The sequence below is a fragment of the Schistocerca piceifrons genome, chromosome X (assembly GCF_021461385.2).
Source record: "Schistocerca piceifrons isolate TAMUIC-IGC-003096 chromosome X, iqSchPice1.1, whole genome shotgun sequence".
In the NCBI taxonomy this organism is placed as follows: Eukaryota; Metazoa; Arthropoda; class Insecta; order Orthoptera; family Acrididae; genus Schistocerca; species Schistocerca piceifrons.
The window spans coordinates 232,648,323-232,663,454 of record NC_060149.1 but is presented as its reverse complement, the minus strand read 5'-3'; the positions used below and the strand labels follow the sequence as shown (position 1 = coordinate 232,663,454).

At 38.7% G+C, this 15,132-nt stretch overlaps 1 protein-coding gene across 1 annotated transcript in view; it reads left to right on the top strand.

Annotated features, from left to right (window-relative positions):
- LOC124722960 (cell wall protein IFF6-like) overlaps positions 1 to 11,022 on the top strand; it is a 45,897-nt gene extending 34,875 nt beyond the window's left edge. Inside the window, exon 3 of the mRNA XM_047248130.1 lies at positions 7,458 to 11,022. Within this exon, the coding sequence (XP_047104086.1) occupies positions 7,484 to 10,495 (3,012 nt within the window). The 5' untranslated portion in view covers positions 7,458 to 7,483 and the 3' untranslated portion in view covers positions 10,496 to 11,022. The remainder of the gene's footprint in view (positions 1 to 7,457) is intronic.
- Positions 11,023 to 15,132: the final 4,110 nt, after the last annotated feature.

The following is a 15,132-nucleotide window of genomic DNA, read 5'->3' as shown; positions in this document are numbered from 1 at the left end:
GTGTTCCATAAACAGTTCTCCTGAAATGGAAAGCTCAAAGAATGTTACATTGTGATAGACCTTGAATTTTTTTTTGGCAACTATCTGTATATTTTTGCAAGCTCCAAATTTGACTGAGTCATCCTGCAGGTCATATCTGTGAGGCATGGTATTACTTGTGATGTTGGGCAATTTAAGATCAAGTTGTGTAGTTTTAATCACTGTGTAGCATGTCTACCCTCCTTTCAGTATGCATCATTACTTCCACCCATGATTATGAAAGTATTATTCTTAGATAATTCTCTGAGTGAGTTTCTGTTCTTTGTCATTTCAGTCAAAGGTGCACTCGGTTCCTACCGCCATATATGATGTATTATATTTATTTATTTTTTCAGATTACTGGTGTTGTGGATGTCACCAATCATCACAACTCATTATTATATTCATTTGTTTATTACTTGAAGACATTCTCTTGACTTTCTGCACAGAGGTGTGTATAGTGCAGCGGAAGTTAAATTATAATCTGCAGAATTTATTTGTTTGTTGTCAGCTTCTTCTTCAGCTAATACATTGTAATTATTATCTGTCACAACTGATACCATTGTATTGTCTGTGATATAATCTTTTTGCTGTTTGGCACACACACTTCTGTTATTATTGTTTGTACTTGTCTTTAATCTTTTCAATGCATCTTGTAGGCACTAGATATTGTTTAATCGTGTTGTGGTAACTAACTGTTCAGTACCTAAATCTTAGTTTGTAACATCTTGGATATAGGGATGCCCTGTTCATTATCACAAAAACATAACAATTTTTTGTACTGAGCCACTGGATACAGAAGGAATGACTCTGCAGTTGAGTTTCTGTGAAAACTCGGAAACTTTTCATCACTGTTGCACCACATATGTCACTATAAACACCCATGTCTCTGTTCTTAGAATGAGTGCCTACATGATGAATGCATTGGTGCAATGCCATGAACAGTCTAAATTTTTATCAGCATGGACACCTAAAAATTTGTTTGTTTGTTTTTGTGTTTTGAGGTCCAGATCATGATAGGATTTTGTTTTTCTGCAGTGAATATGATCATTTTTTTTTTTTAAAGATTTAAGATTAATTCATCCTTTTCCAACCAGTTTTCCACATATTCCGAAACTCTGGTTGTAGGTGTTGGAATACCTATTTTTTACTAGTTACAACTACATTTGTGTCATCAGCAAAGAGTTAGGAGTGCCATTGATCAAAATCTTGATATCACTTATGTAAATAAGAAATAATAGGTCTTACAGTGTGAATATCAGATCCATACACAATACTTTGGTGTGTAATGTTTGTTGATGTAATTTCTACTACCTGTCTCCTGTTTTGGAGATATGACTGAAACCTTTTCTTGGCTATCCCTTGTATACCAATACCTTCTAATTTATCTAGCAGTATCAAACACCTTCAGTAAGTCCAGATTTATTCGTAGTGTACTGTTGTTTCTGTCTAGTCTTGTAACAATATTTTCAATGAAATGAATAATAGCTGACTCTGTGCTTATGTCTCTGCAAAAAACTGTGTTGATTTACAGACGAGAGGTTGAATTTTTCAAGGTAGTTTGTGGATTTGTTTCATGAGTGTCTCTCTTACTTAAGAAGATATGGGTAACAAGGCTATTTATCTATAGCTTCCCACTTCATACGTATTGCCCTTTTTATACGATAGTTTTGATTTTGAAATTTTTAATCTTTGTGAAAACACTACTTTGATATGACGTATTTATGATATGTGAAATTGGTTCTGATACGACACTAACACACTTTATTATGACTGAATTTAATACATCATTGATCTATGAAGATGTTTTATTCGTCATTTTCTTCTTTATTTATTCTAGGAACTTTTAATTTATTTATGGGTCTTAGCAGAACACAGCGTCACCATGAAATTGAGGTTTTACTATCCCGAAAGTAATTTATCACCCAAGTTAGAGTATTTATGAAGTAAGCATTTATGTAATTTTAGTTGAATCAACTGTGAGTTCTTGGTGAAACATTGTAAATTAACTAAACAAACATTGTTTTTTGGCCTTGTTTCACAATTTTACTATCAATATTACTGCACAACCTAGATTTCGGTTTATAAGTCCATTTTGAAGTATGTTACTGATTCCAAAAGATGATAATGCACACATAAACATGTTCACAAGACAAAGATAATCATCTCAACTTCTTAAGGTATCGATACATAGCTTAATGTACAATTATGTCAATGATCATTTTTAACAAATTACATACATTATTACACAATTCAGCAATTACACTACAATGACAGGACTAAAGTTATGCATCAGCCAAGCACTTTTTAACTATGATGGACTGTGGCCAAAGTTTTGCTTCTATCCTGGGGTTGTGATCTCATCTAAAAGAGGTGAATAATTCAATTGGGTTTGCTTGTTTAACAATAGGTGTGCGGATATACACATCTGTCTTTTAATTTCTAAAATTTCTAGTTGGTTGAGTTTGGCCCCCTATTCCTCTGTGTGTAAGACTTGTACATCTATTGAGTATTTGTGGTTATTGTTTCGGTAATGTTCTGCAAGGACTGAATCAGGCTTCCTCAATCTCCAGCTTATGTGGTATTCTTTAAGCCTGGTATAGGTTGATCTCCTTTCTGTCCAATGTAGCAAGACTGACACTTGTGGCATGTGATTTTATAAACCCTCTTTTTTTTTTAAAAAAAAAAAGGCTGGTTGTTTGTCTTTAGCATTGAACAAGAAACTACCTATTGTCTGAGAGACATAGAGAAACACAGAGAAACCCTTTGCCTTCAAGATGTTACTTTTCCTTTTTGATGTTTTCCCTGTAAAAGGTAATCTGCAGAGTTGCTTTTCCAGTTTTGCTGTGTTTTTCATTGGGGACAGTAGGGACCTGGCTTGCTTCTTCACATTTTTACTTAAAATTTTATGAGTGATATTGCGGTTATATTCATTATTTGTGGCCATTGTTTTTGTTGTGTTAAGTTCCAGGTCAAAGTCTTCTTGGGAGATAGGGATAGAATGGAGACAGTGGATCATGCGGTGGAATGCTGCAAGTTTGTAGTTTGTAGGTTGTAGGATGTTGAGAGGAAGCCGGGATGAAAGTGTCAGTGAAGGAATCTCTTTGGTAAATTTTAAATTAATGGTTGCTGTATATTGATAATTTTTACTTTTTGGACCATCTGACTACAGCCGAATGAAACAAAATTTTCGTGCCATACACATTTCGCCTTTCTTCTCTGCAAGGCATATTCAGTGGCCTGTAATATGTACGTATGTTTACTATTTAGTTTACATTTTGGGCAATGTACCCATAGGTTATAAACAGTTCTGGTGGTTGATTTTTACTACGATATAGTAATATTTTAAATTTTACTTACAGGTTGTGTTTCTGTTCCATTTTTGGTGCCATTCCTCTTCTTACAATTGCCACTTTGGGTTTTTCCACATTTCAAAGCACTAGGAACTGAACACTTGTTTTGATGCTTTATTTTGGTTTGTGTTGTTGACTGTCAGATGCTACTGCCAGATATTGAATACGATTTTTGTGTGTGTGTGTGTGTGTGTGTGTGTGTGTGTGTGTGTAAGATATTTCTACATCTGCATACATAATCTGCAATCCACCATACGGTGCATGGCGGAGGGTACCTCGTACCACAACTAGCATCTTCTCTCCCTGTTCCACTCCCAAACAGAACGAGGGAAAAATGACTGCCTATGTGCCTCTGTACAAGCCCTAATCTCTCTTATCTTTGAGGTCTTTCCGCAAAATGTAAGTTGGCAGCAGTAAAATTTTACTGCAGTCAGCCTCAAATGTTGGTTCTCTAAATTTCCTAAGTAGCGATTCACGAAAAGAATGCCTCCTTTCCTCTAGAGACTCCCACCCGAGTTCCTGAAGCATTTCTGTAACACTCGCGTGATGATCAAACCTATCAGTAACAAATCTAGCAGCCCGCCTCTGAATTGCTTCTGTCCTCCCTCAATCCGACCTGATAGGGATCCCAAACGCTCGAGCAGTGCTCAAGAATAGGTCGTATTAGTGTTTTATAAGCGGTCTCCTTTACAGATGAACCACATCTTCCCAAAATTCTACCAATGAACCGAAGAAGACTATCCACCTTCTCCACAACTGCCATTACATGGTTGTCCCACTTAATATTGCTCTGCAATGTTACGCCCAAATATTTAATTGATTTGACTGTGTCAAGTGCTACACTACTAATGGAGTGTACAAACATTACAGGATTCTTTTTCTTATTCATCTGCATTAATTTACAATTATCTATATTAAGAGTTAGCTGCCATTCTTTACACCAATCACAAATCTTGTCCATGTCATCTTGTATCCTCCTACAATCACTCAACAATGACACCTTCCCATACACCACAGCATCATCAGCGAACAGCCACACATTGCTATCTACCCTATCCAAAAGATCATTTATCAGATAGAAAACAACAGTGGACCTACCACACTTCCCTGGGGCACTCCTGATGATACCCTCGCCTCCGATGAACACTCACCATCAAGGACAACGTACTGGGTTCTATTACTTAAGAAGTCTCTGAGCCACTTAAATACTTGGGAACCAATCCCATATGCTCGTACCTTAGTTAGGAGTCTGCAGTGGGGCACAGATTCAAACTCTTTCTGGAATTCAAGGAATATGGCATCTGTCTGATACCATTCATCCATGGTTTGCAAGACATCATGTGAAAAGAGGGCGAGTTGCGTTTCGCAAGAGCGATGCTTTCTAAAGCCATGCTGATGCATGGACAGCAACTTCTGTCTCAAGGAAATTCATTATATTTGAACTGAGAATATGTTACAGAATCCTGCAACAAACCGATGTTAAGAATATTGGTCTGTAATTTTGGGGATCCGTCCGTCTACCCTTCTTATATACAGGCGTCACCTGCACTTTTTTCCAGTCTCTCGGGACTTTACGTTGGGCAAGAGATTCGTGATAAATGCAAGCTGAGTAAGGAGCCAATGCAGTAGAGTACTCTCTGTAAAACCGAATTGGAATCCCAGCAGGACCTGGAGATTTATTTATTTTCAAGCCATTCAGCTGCTTCACAACCCCAGGGATGTCTATCACTATGTCCTCCACACGGGAATCTGTAAGAGACTCAAACGGCAGTATGTTTTTACGATCCTCCTACGTGAAAGATTTCTCAAATGCTAAATTTAAAATTTCAGCTTTCGTTTTGCTGTCTTCCGTTGCCAGGCCAGACTGATCAGTGGGTGACTGGATGGAAGCCTTTGACCCGCTTACCGATTTTATGTAAGACCAGAATTTCCTTGGGTTTTCTGCAAGATCTTTTGCTAAGGTATGACGGTGGTAGTGGTTGAATGCTTCGTGCATTGCTCTTTTTACAGCAGCACGGATCTCTACTAACTTTTGCCTGTCCTCATTCTCCCGATCTTTCTTGTACCGCGAGTGCAACTGCTTTTGCTTCCTGAGCATTCTCTGAATTGCGCTGTCAAACCACGATGGGTCTTTTCCGTCCATAACCCAATTTTTCAGCGCATACTTGTCCAGTGTGTGATTTACAATGTGTTTAAAATTTGCCCATAATTCTTCCACGTCCATCATACCTGAAGTAAATGAAGTAGATTTATTTTTTTGCGGCTGCTTGTGTGAGGGGGACAATTTTTATCTTATCTTTTCTTTTAGTAATTGTAGTAGGGAGGGTGTGGTGATGTGTGTTTGCTCATTTATCACATGTTTGTTTTCAGCGATGGCTTTCTGAATGTGGAAGTTTTCTTGCGTTTGTATAAGATATTTATCATGGTTGCGTATTCTCATTATTTTGATTTCTTGTTCCATGTTTGTAGGATGGTGGTTATGGTGTTTTGAATGTTCTGCAAATGTGGAATGGTTTATTTCGTACTTCCAACACCTTATACGTTCTTGTACCATGTTTTAAAATTCCCACATGCCAAGCCTATGTATATCGCATCACAACTTTGACATTCAAGTTTATATATTCTGATCTCTGGAATTTATCCCTCTTGATAGTTGGTTGGCTTAGATGCGATTGGAGGGTTTGCCCAGTCTTATATGCTATTTGGAAGCCCTGTCTCCTTAGGATGTTTGCAACATGTCCACATTCTCCACATTGGTGTCAGTGCCACATGACTTGAATTTAGTCACTGATTAAATAATAGTTGTCCATTAATACTGTTCATTGGTAAGCCACATTTATATGGTACGAAATCAACAACATGCGTAATAATCATGACTGGTCACAGGAAAATCCACACACTACAGTGGAACCAACATCCAACTTTGTTTTTTGGTCTGTGTTTAATGTGGCATGATCCGTAACATGCTGATAAGTCCAGTCATTTCAGAAAAGCGAGTTATTGGGCAGACCTACTTGCAATTTATGGTAAGTTCATTCCTTTGTTCCTTTGGCCACATTGATTGCAGGGTACTTCCAACAAGATGGAACCCCTCCACATTTTACTTGGCATCTTAGGGAACATCTCAACCACATTTATCCTAATCACTGAACTGTTAGAGGTAGTACAATTAACTGGCCACCAAGGTCACCAAACCTTACAACATTAGATTTTTGTTTGTGAGGTTGGATGAAGTCTGAAGAATATAAACAAATGATGAAAATGCAAGATGAACAGCTTGGTCACATCATGGACATTGCCGCTCTCATTACAGAACATGCACAGGCACTCGGACAAGCAACAAAGTATGATCTCCCAAGAATGCAGAAATGATGGGCTATTTGAACACTTACTGTGAATTGTACAACAGCTGTAAACAGATGTGTGTGGTAATGCTTAGAGGTGTATGTTATTTTTTCATTTGGTGGTTTTAAAACACATGTTTGATATTTACTAACTGTTGTGCATGTGTACGTGTGTAAAATTGACTATGTATTGAATAATATCCAAATTAAATAAGAATGTAAATTAAATGTGTGCTGTCTCGGAATCCATTCGGACTAGGGCATATGAACATACCCAATTTTTTGCTTCAACTGATTTTTTATTTCATTTCCCTTACTACTGACCATTCCTCTTCAGACACCCTATATAAGTACATGTGTGAAGTATCAGGCCTTACTGCTTCTTCCTGATCAGAGGAGAGGAGCATTGAAAGTGCACTGAAAAGTGAAAAGGCGATGGGGAGGGAGTGAGTTTTCCGGCATCACTATTTATTACTTGCAGGTTGCATTTGTGCTGTGCTAGACATAATACACAATTAATTTGTAAATTAAGCAACAAAATATGTGTTCGACAATTACATGGTTCTGTTAAACTTGATTTGTTTTGATGAATGTGACATCTTTTTGATTTTAAAAATTCCTCTCACTTCGTGCATGTTCCAGGAGTTTTGTTTACAGACATCTGTTGTAGTTGGTTTAAGATTTGTTTGTTTATAGTGCTCCTGGCTCACACAGTAATCTGGTACTTAATTTGTCTTTACAGTGTCAGCCTGAGAGTGAATAGCCAACATGAAAACCAGATCTAGTAGCAGAGGCAGAGGGGAAAGCTGTTCAGTCAAGAGGACGAATGAATCAAGAGGATGTGCATCAGACATCAGTCAAAGTGCACAGCATGATAATACAAATTCTAACAGAAGTTTTATAGAATTGACCAAAAACAGCAGGAAAAGAAGGCATTCTGATGTTACATGTAGCAGTAAGAAGGCAGCGACTAACTACCACGAAGAATTGGAACATGCCAGTAAGCAGGACCAGCTTACAAATGTTCTAAATAAAACAGTGTCAGTGGTGCTAGAGCCATTTGATATGGAGAAGAATATGCAGGCTAAAGTTGCAAATCGCAATAAAAAGAAATGCATCAGAGATGTCAAAATAACTACTAAGAGTTCAAATGGTTGCAGCACAGAAAATCAAGAGAACTCGACAACAGGAAGCATGGACTCTCGAAGCAGTGAAAGATGTTTGCAGAAATCTACTCATCATGATGGCAAAGAACTACATAATAGTGATCAGAAGAATGTAGCATCCCTCAGCTTGAGTCATGATGATGACCAGGGGTTGTTGGAGAGTTCGACCCATCAGAGCAGAAGACAGTTGTGGGATGCTTCCCACAAAATGAGTTCAGAATTTCGTCGAGAACGCCGTAAAATATATAAGAAGCCAGTTTGTATATGTTGTGTAGGAAAAGATAACAACAGTGGAAATGAAATAAGAGTTCCATGTGATGGCTTGAAGGCAAAACATAACAAACATATGGAGAAGAGCATCAGAAATAGTGATGTAAATAGAGCAGCCAGTAGTACCCAAAAAAGAAAAACTGTTGTGGGTGCTTCTCACAGCAAAGTGAAAGATGCTGATTATCAGTATGGAGGCAGACCACTAACTACAGAGCACAGCAGTACAAGCTCTGAAACTATCACAACGCTCAAGATGATGAGTGAAGTATTTAAAGATGGCCAGTCATCCAGAAACAGAGAGATTATTAACAGCCACAGTAGTAGGAGGTCAGTCACACCAACTTCATGTTCTGTAGCCACAGCACCTTTGCAGATGAGAGACAGTGCAGATTCACAACCTGCACATGCACTTACAGATTTAGAAATGCACCCATACTTGCGTCGACGGTCAGCATCAGCGCCTCCTCAGTTACAGTTGGGTGACACTTTTCGAAAAACTGTTGATGAGTTTGCGCATTTACTTCAGGATGTGGCAGCACATCTGCAGAAATGTGCTAATAGAGTTGGTGATACATTAAGTGACCAAAGTTTTGAGCATATGGTAGCTAGCGTTTCTCACTCGGTGTCCAGCTGCACATGCCATTCACCTATCGGATGTTTACTATATAGCATTCATATTATGAATGCATTAAAAAGTAGACTGTCTGCAGAATTAAATGTGATTTCACTATCCAATGGTGATGCAGTACAGCCAGCAGCAGCAGGCACGCAATCAAATGGGAATTTAATGGGAAGATTCCATCTAGAAGCAAGCATCAAAGAGAGGAACAATACAGAAGCCAGTATAGGAGGTAGTATATCTGAGTCTGCACCTCAGTGTGATGCCACAACATTAACAACGAAATCCAGAAATATAGTGTCAACTGCTGAGACCTGCATAAGCACATCACACAGCACTTCTCTCACTGAAGAGACAAACGACACACCATCACCAGTAGGTAGCACTGATAATGCTTATATTGAAGCAAGTATCGGAGAAACAGCCCAACTGGAAGCAAACACAAAAGAGAGTACCAGCACAATAACATGTATAACAGAAGGCAGTGTCTCAAAGTCAGCATCAGAATATGGTGCAACGTCATCATCAGTTGAGCCCATAATCATGGTGTCAGCTGCTGGGACATTTACTAGTACTAGTTCTTCACCCACTGGAGGCCCAAAAGAAATCCTGGACCTACATGGAGTGGATACTGTAGTTTCTGATCAGAATAATGGAAATGGCAGAGTGGATGATAGAACAGGGTGTGCCAGCTCCAAGAGTAATTTAATGTGTGGGAGTGCAGAACGAGAACAAGATGGTGAACAGAATACTTTTGACTCCGTATCTCTCTCTATGGAAGAGATTGAAATAAAGGAAGAAGTTGAAACTTCAGAAAGTGACAGTGAATCAGAGTTGTCTGAAAAACAGTACTCACAAAATGAGGCAGAATCTGATGCAGGTAGTTGTGGTCCTGAAGGGGATGAGACAGACAGAGATGAAAATATGGTTGAGGTTGAGTGTAACATTGTCGAGGCCTCAGATCTAAGTAACCACACCGGAAATGAATCACATATGAAAGATCTGAGAATGGAGGCACAGCATGAATATGACAATAACAGCACAGAAAATGATGTTGCTGAGGGTGCTACTAGTAATGGAGCGAATACTGCTCCTGCTGTCAACAGGGGAGATGATACTGATGCAGTCAACAATACTGGATACAGTGTAAGTGGGGATGATGATGGTGATGTGGATTATGGTGGCAACAGAAATGAAGATAATGTTGAGGACACAATTGATGAACGGTATGGTGGCCACATTAATCAAGATAATGTTGGGGACACTACTGCTGAACGAGTTGTTGCTCAAGGTAATGATGATGGTATTGAGGACACTGACACTGAAGTCATTGGTGGCCACAGTGCTGAAGGCAGTGTTCAGGACACCAGTGCTAGTAAGTGCGGTGATGGCCATGGTACTGAAGATGGTACTGGGGATGCCAATGCTGCCGGGGATGATGGCAACGGAAAAGAAGACAATGTTGGAGATGCCAATGAACCTGAGTTAATTGATGGCGCTCAGTATAATAATCGTTGGGAATTTGTTGAACAGCCTTATGGTGGTGGTTATGCAGGGCCTTACTATGAAGAACTGTATGACCCTGATGTTGTGGCTGTCCATGCTTTGGTAAGCACTGTGCGACATTGGGATGGTTTGCCAGAAGGCTATTTTTCTAAGCAGATTGAAATTAGAGTATTTGGCGGAGGCGTCTGGCAAGTTTATCAGATACCTAATCATCGTTAATGCTACTAGTAATGCAGCCAATATTGCTCCGGCTGTCAACAGTGGAGATGTTACTGATGCGGTCAGCAATACTGGATAGAATGTAAGTGAGGATGGTGATGGTGGTAATGAAAACATTGTTGGGGATGCTGGTGCCACCGAGGAGGGTGACAACAGAAATGAAGACAACGTTGGAGATGCCAGAAAGAATACTGGTGCTAGGAACAACACACATGGCTCTTTGGTGGGCAGCATTCTGGTGGTGGTTACATGGAATGTGACCATCGCCAATTTCAGGACCCAACGTCGTGATTGTCCATGGACTGTGTGATGAAAAATACTAATTGTAAATGGTAATTCAGTGTAGAAAATTGTGTCTGGCAAGTGTATCATATACCAGGATTTTAAATGTTCCTACTTTTTATTAATATTGAATCTGGTGCCAAAGACTTAGAATGAAAAAGAATTCTATGACAATTTAAGAATTGTATATGTCTTAAAGAATACGTTAAATACATTTTCAATAAAGTCCCCGTCTGTGTTTCTAAGGCAGTCTGTGAATAACCTAATACATTCCTCTCTCTGACCCCTAACACATGTCGTGCTTGACTTCATATTTGTAGTCACATAATAATTATCTGGCTGTGCATAGTGGTATGTGAGGAGTAGTGGATCATGATCTGCAAAACATTCATCTGCTATGCTAACAGTGTATCAGTCTCTTGAGAAATTAACTATAACATTGCCCAAACAGGCATTCCCATGTTTAGGGCCATTGTTAGTATAACACAAATTTAATGATCTGAATAAGTATCCACAGGATAAATAAAACATACAAATACAAAACTGGTTCATGTGTTTGAAGGTGTGTAGTTTCTCTTACCTTAGGTTAGAATTAAACTGAAGTCCAAAAACAAATATTGTCCGCCAGCAAGATTTAAGATGGCGGCCGGAGAAGATACACATTGGTGAGTTCCGTTTTTAGTAACAAAAATCACATGTTTAAGTGTTCTCTGTGCGAGAAATAAAACACAGTGTGTGATAATTTGTGCGTGCTGTGCCACATCTTAATTAAAAACACTGGGAAAAAAGAACATGTAAACTCTCGTGTATATACAAGTGTTAGTGATCAGCCCGGTAAACACAGACCTTTGCAACCAAATTTGGACGATATTCTGTGTGAATTAGCAACAAAAGAAAAAATCATTGACATTCTGTGTGATGACGTAGCAAAGCTAAAACAGGACTTGATATATCTTCAGTCACTGAACAGTGTTAATACATCGCCAAATAAAAGTTGTGCTGAGTTTAATAGGCCTAAAAAGTTCACTCGTCGAAAACCGAACGAATCTGTCATCCAAGTGCCATTAAATAATTGTTTCAGTGTTCTTGAAGAAATTAGAAATAGTGAATATTCATTTGCTACTGTATTGTCATACAAAAGTGTGTCAGGGAAGAAATCCTTTAAGGTAAATATCCACTCGGATAGTCACGGTCGTGGATTAGCAAAAATCTTATGTGAAGATCATGATGTTAAAGTTTGCAGTTAGGTGAAACCAGGAGCACCCTTGTATGAAATCGGAAAACAACATAAAAGACGGGTCTCCAACAAATATAAATGAATATGCAGTAATAGTGGGGGGGAGCCAACGACGTTTATAAAAATGAATTGTCGAGTGCTGTCCAAAACTTGAAGAGGATACTTCATTCTAATAATAATAGTAAAGCAATTATAGTCATGGGAATTCCACATAGACATGACCTTACATTTGAATCGTGTGTAAACAAAGTAATAACCAAGGCTAATGAACAGTTCGAAAATATATGTAAACTGTATCTAAATACTCAGTTTCTGCCTGTCGACTTCCTACTTACAGGGGAACCTCCCCTCAGATTGTTATAAGTTGGCACAGTGGATAGGCCTTGATAAACTGAACACAGATCAATTGAGAAAACAGGAAGAAGTTGTGTGGAACTGTGAAAAAATAAACAAAATACACAAACTGAGTAGCCCATGGGCGACATAGGCAATATCATGGAGACAGTTAGCACATGAGCTCTGTGGTCTCGTGGTAGCGTGAGGAGCTGCAGAAGGAGAGGTCCTTGGTTCAAGTCTCCCCATCAAGTGAAAATTTTACTTTCTTTATTTTTGCATAGTTATTATCTGTCCGTTCGCTCATTGACGTCTCTGTTCACTGTAATAAGTTTAGTGTCTGTGTTTTGCGACCGCATCACAAAACCTTGCGATTAGTAGACGAAAGGACGTGCCTCTCCAATGGGAACCGAAAACATTTGATCGCAAGGTCATAGGTCAACCGATTCCTCCACAGGAAAACACATCTGATATATTCTATACGACACTGGTGACGGCATGTGCGTCGCATGACAGGAATATGTTGTCGACCCACCTAACTTGTACACTTGGCGAATGAGTAAAAAGATTCTTCTACCTTGCCCGATTTAGGTTTTCTTGTGAATGTGATAATCACTCCCAAAAAAGTGATGAAAACATAAGAGTTTGTCACATAAACTGAAAATAAAAAATTAAACTTTTCACTCGATGGAAGATTTGAACCAAGGACCTTTCGTTCCGCAGCTGCTCAAGTTACCACAAGACCACGGCGCTCATGCGTTTCTGGCGTCCTTGATGTTGCCTATCTTCCCATGAACTACTCAGTTTGTATTTTTGGTTATTTTTTCACAGTTCCACACAACTTCTTCCTGTTTTCTCAATTGATCTGTGTTCAGTTTTTCAAGGCCTATCCACTGTGTCAACTTATAACTAAATCTGAGGGGGGTGCGATGGGGAGGTTCCCTTATTAGAGACAACTTAACGAGACATGGGTTGCACCTTAACAGAAAGGGCAAGAAACTTCTCTGCAGAAAAATTGTGGAAAAGCTGCCTGTAAGTTAACAAAAATTACTTGCCTAGAACAGCTCAACCTTCAGTACCTCAGCAAACACCACCACATGCTGCAGCTCAACTTTCCAAAATTACTGCAGCAACTCAACTCCGAAGAGTGGACCCACTATTTATAGCATTAGTAAATTCACCATCATCAGTGAATTCAAGAGAGCCAACACCTGTGGCAGCACTACCAGGATTAATTGCTGACACAGCAGAGACTTCACCAAGGGCAACAAAACCTGAATCAACTGAAGGAAAATCACTCTCATCAGAAGTGGTTGCCACAATAGTACTAGCATCAACAAATAATGTTGCTCCAATGGTCATTCAAGAAATCACGTCAGAATCTGGAATAGACCTACCAACAATTTCAGAAGAAGAAGAGGGGATATCATCACTCCCACAAAAGATGAAGCACCATCAGCACCCAGAGTATCATTTGCTGCTGTTGCAGAACCATCAGAGCAGCTAACAGACAAGTAATCTTCAGCAACCCAAGGAGAAGTGCCAACTGCAAGGAGGAGGAGCAAGAGGTCCAAAAAAGCTGCCGTTCATAGTGAGAATTTTTTATGGTATCATCACAAGGAAAGGAAAATTGTGTCATAACTACACCTCCAAGTAAGCCAAATGTTAATACTTTAAGAGAGACTAACCCAATCAACCACCCCAAATCTCCAGCCAGTGCTAATAAATTTGCTGTTTACCATCACAACATTCAAGGCTTATTAAGTAAACCAGATGAGCTATCCATTGACATTTTAGATAAGGACTTTATTAATAATGCTGATGTAATCTGTTTTAGTGAACACTTTATGAAACTTGGTTGTGACACACTGCAACTGAATAACTATAACCAAGCAGCTCTTTACTGTAGACATTCTTTAGGTAAGGGTGGAGTGGTGATTTACGTTAAGAACAAAATAGCTTATAGATCTTTAGACTTGAGTGAATACTATATTGATAAACATTGTGAGGTTTGTGGAGTTTTAATCTGTTCTGATTTCTCTGAAATTACTGTCCTTTCATTTTATAGGACTCCTGCAGGCAAAATCTGTATTTTTCTACAACAGTTAGAATCTCTGTTAACTCATCTCTTTGCAAAAACTAAAGATATTATAATTGTAGGTGATTTTAATGTTGACTTTCTTACAGATAACATGGGAAGAAATGATTTATCACATTTAATGAACTCTTTTAACTTAACAGCACTGGTGGATTTTCCCACTAGTCACAGCTAAATCTACAAGTAAAATTGACATCATCTTTTTAGACAGCAGTAGAATTCTAAACACAACTGTAAAATGTATATTGAATGGGCTCTCAGACCATGATGGTCAGCTACTTTCAATTGATAATGTTAGCCCCCTTTGTAAGAAGAACTCCTGCAGTAAAACTTTCAGAGTAATTAACACACAGTCTATCAATAGCTTCTGTAATTCCCTACAAGAAGTAGACTGGGACCAAATTGAGATCTTTGACAGTGTTAATGACAAGTACAACGCTTTTCTAAATGAATTTATCTGCCTATTCGAAGTGGCCTTTCCTAAAAGGATTGTCAAATCCAAATGCGAAACCTACTCTAATAAAAACTGGCTAACACTGGGCATTAAAACGTCTTGCAGAAGGAAAAGGAATCTGTATGCATCACTCAAATCCAGTTATAGTGTAGAAAAGGAAAAACATTACAAACTATACTGCTCTATCCTTAAAAAAGTGCTAAGAAGACCAAAGAGTATTTCTATGAAATCAG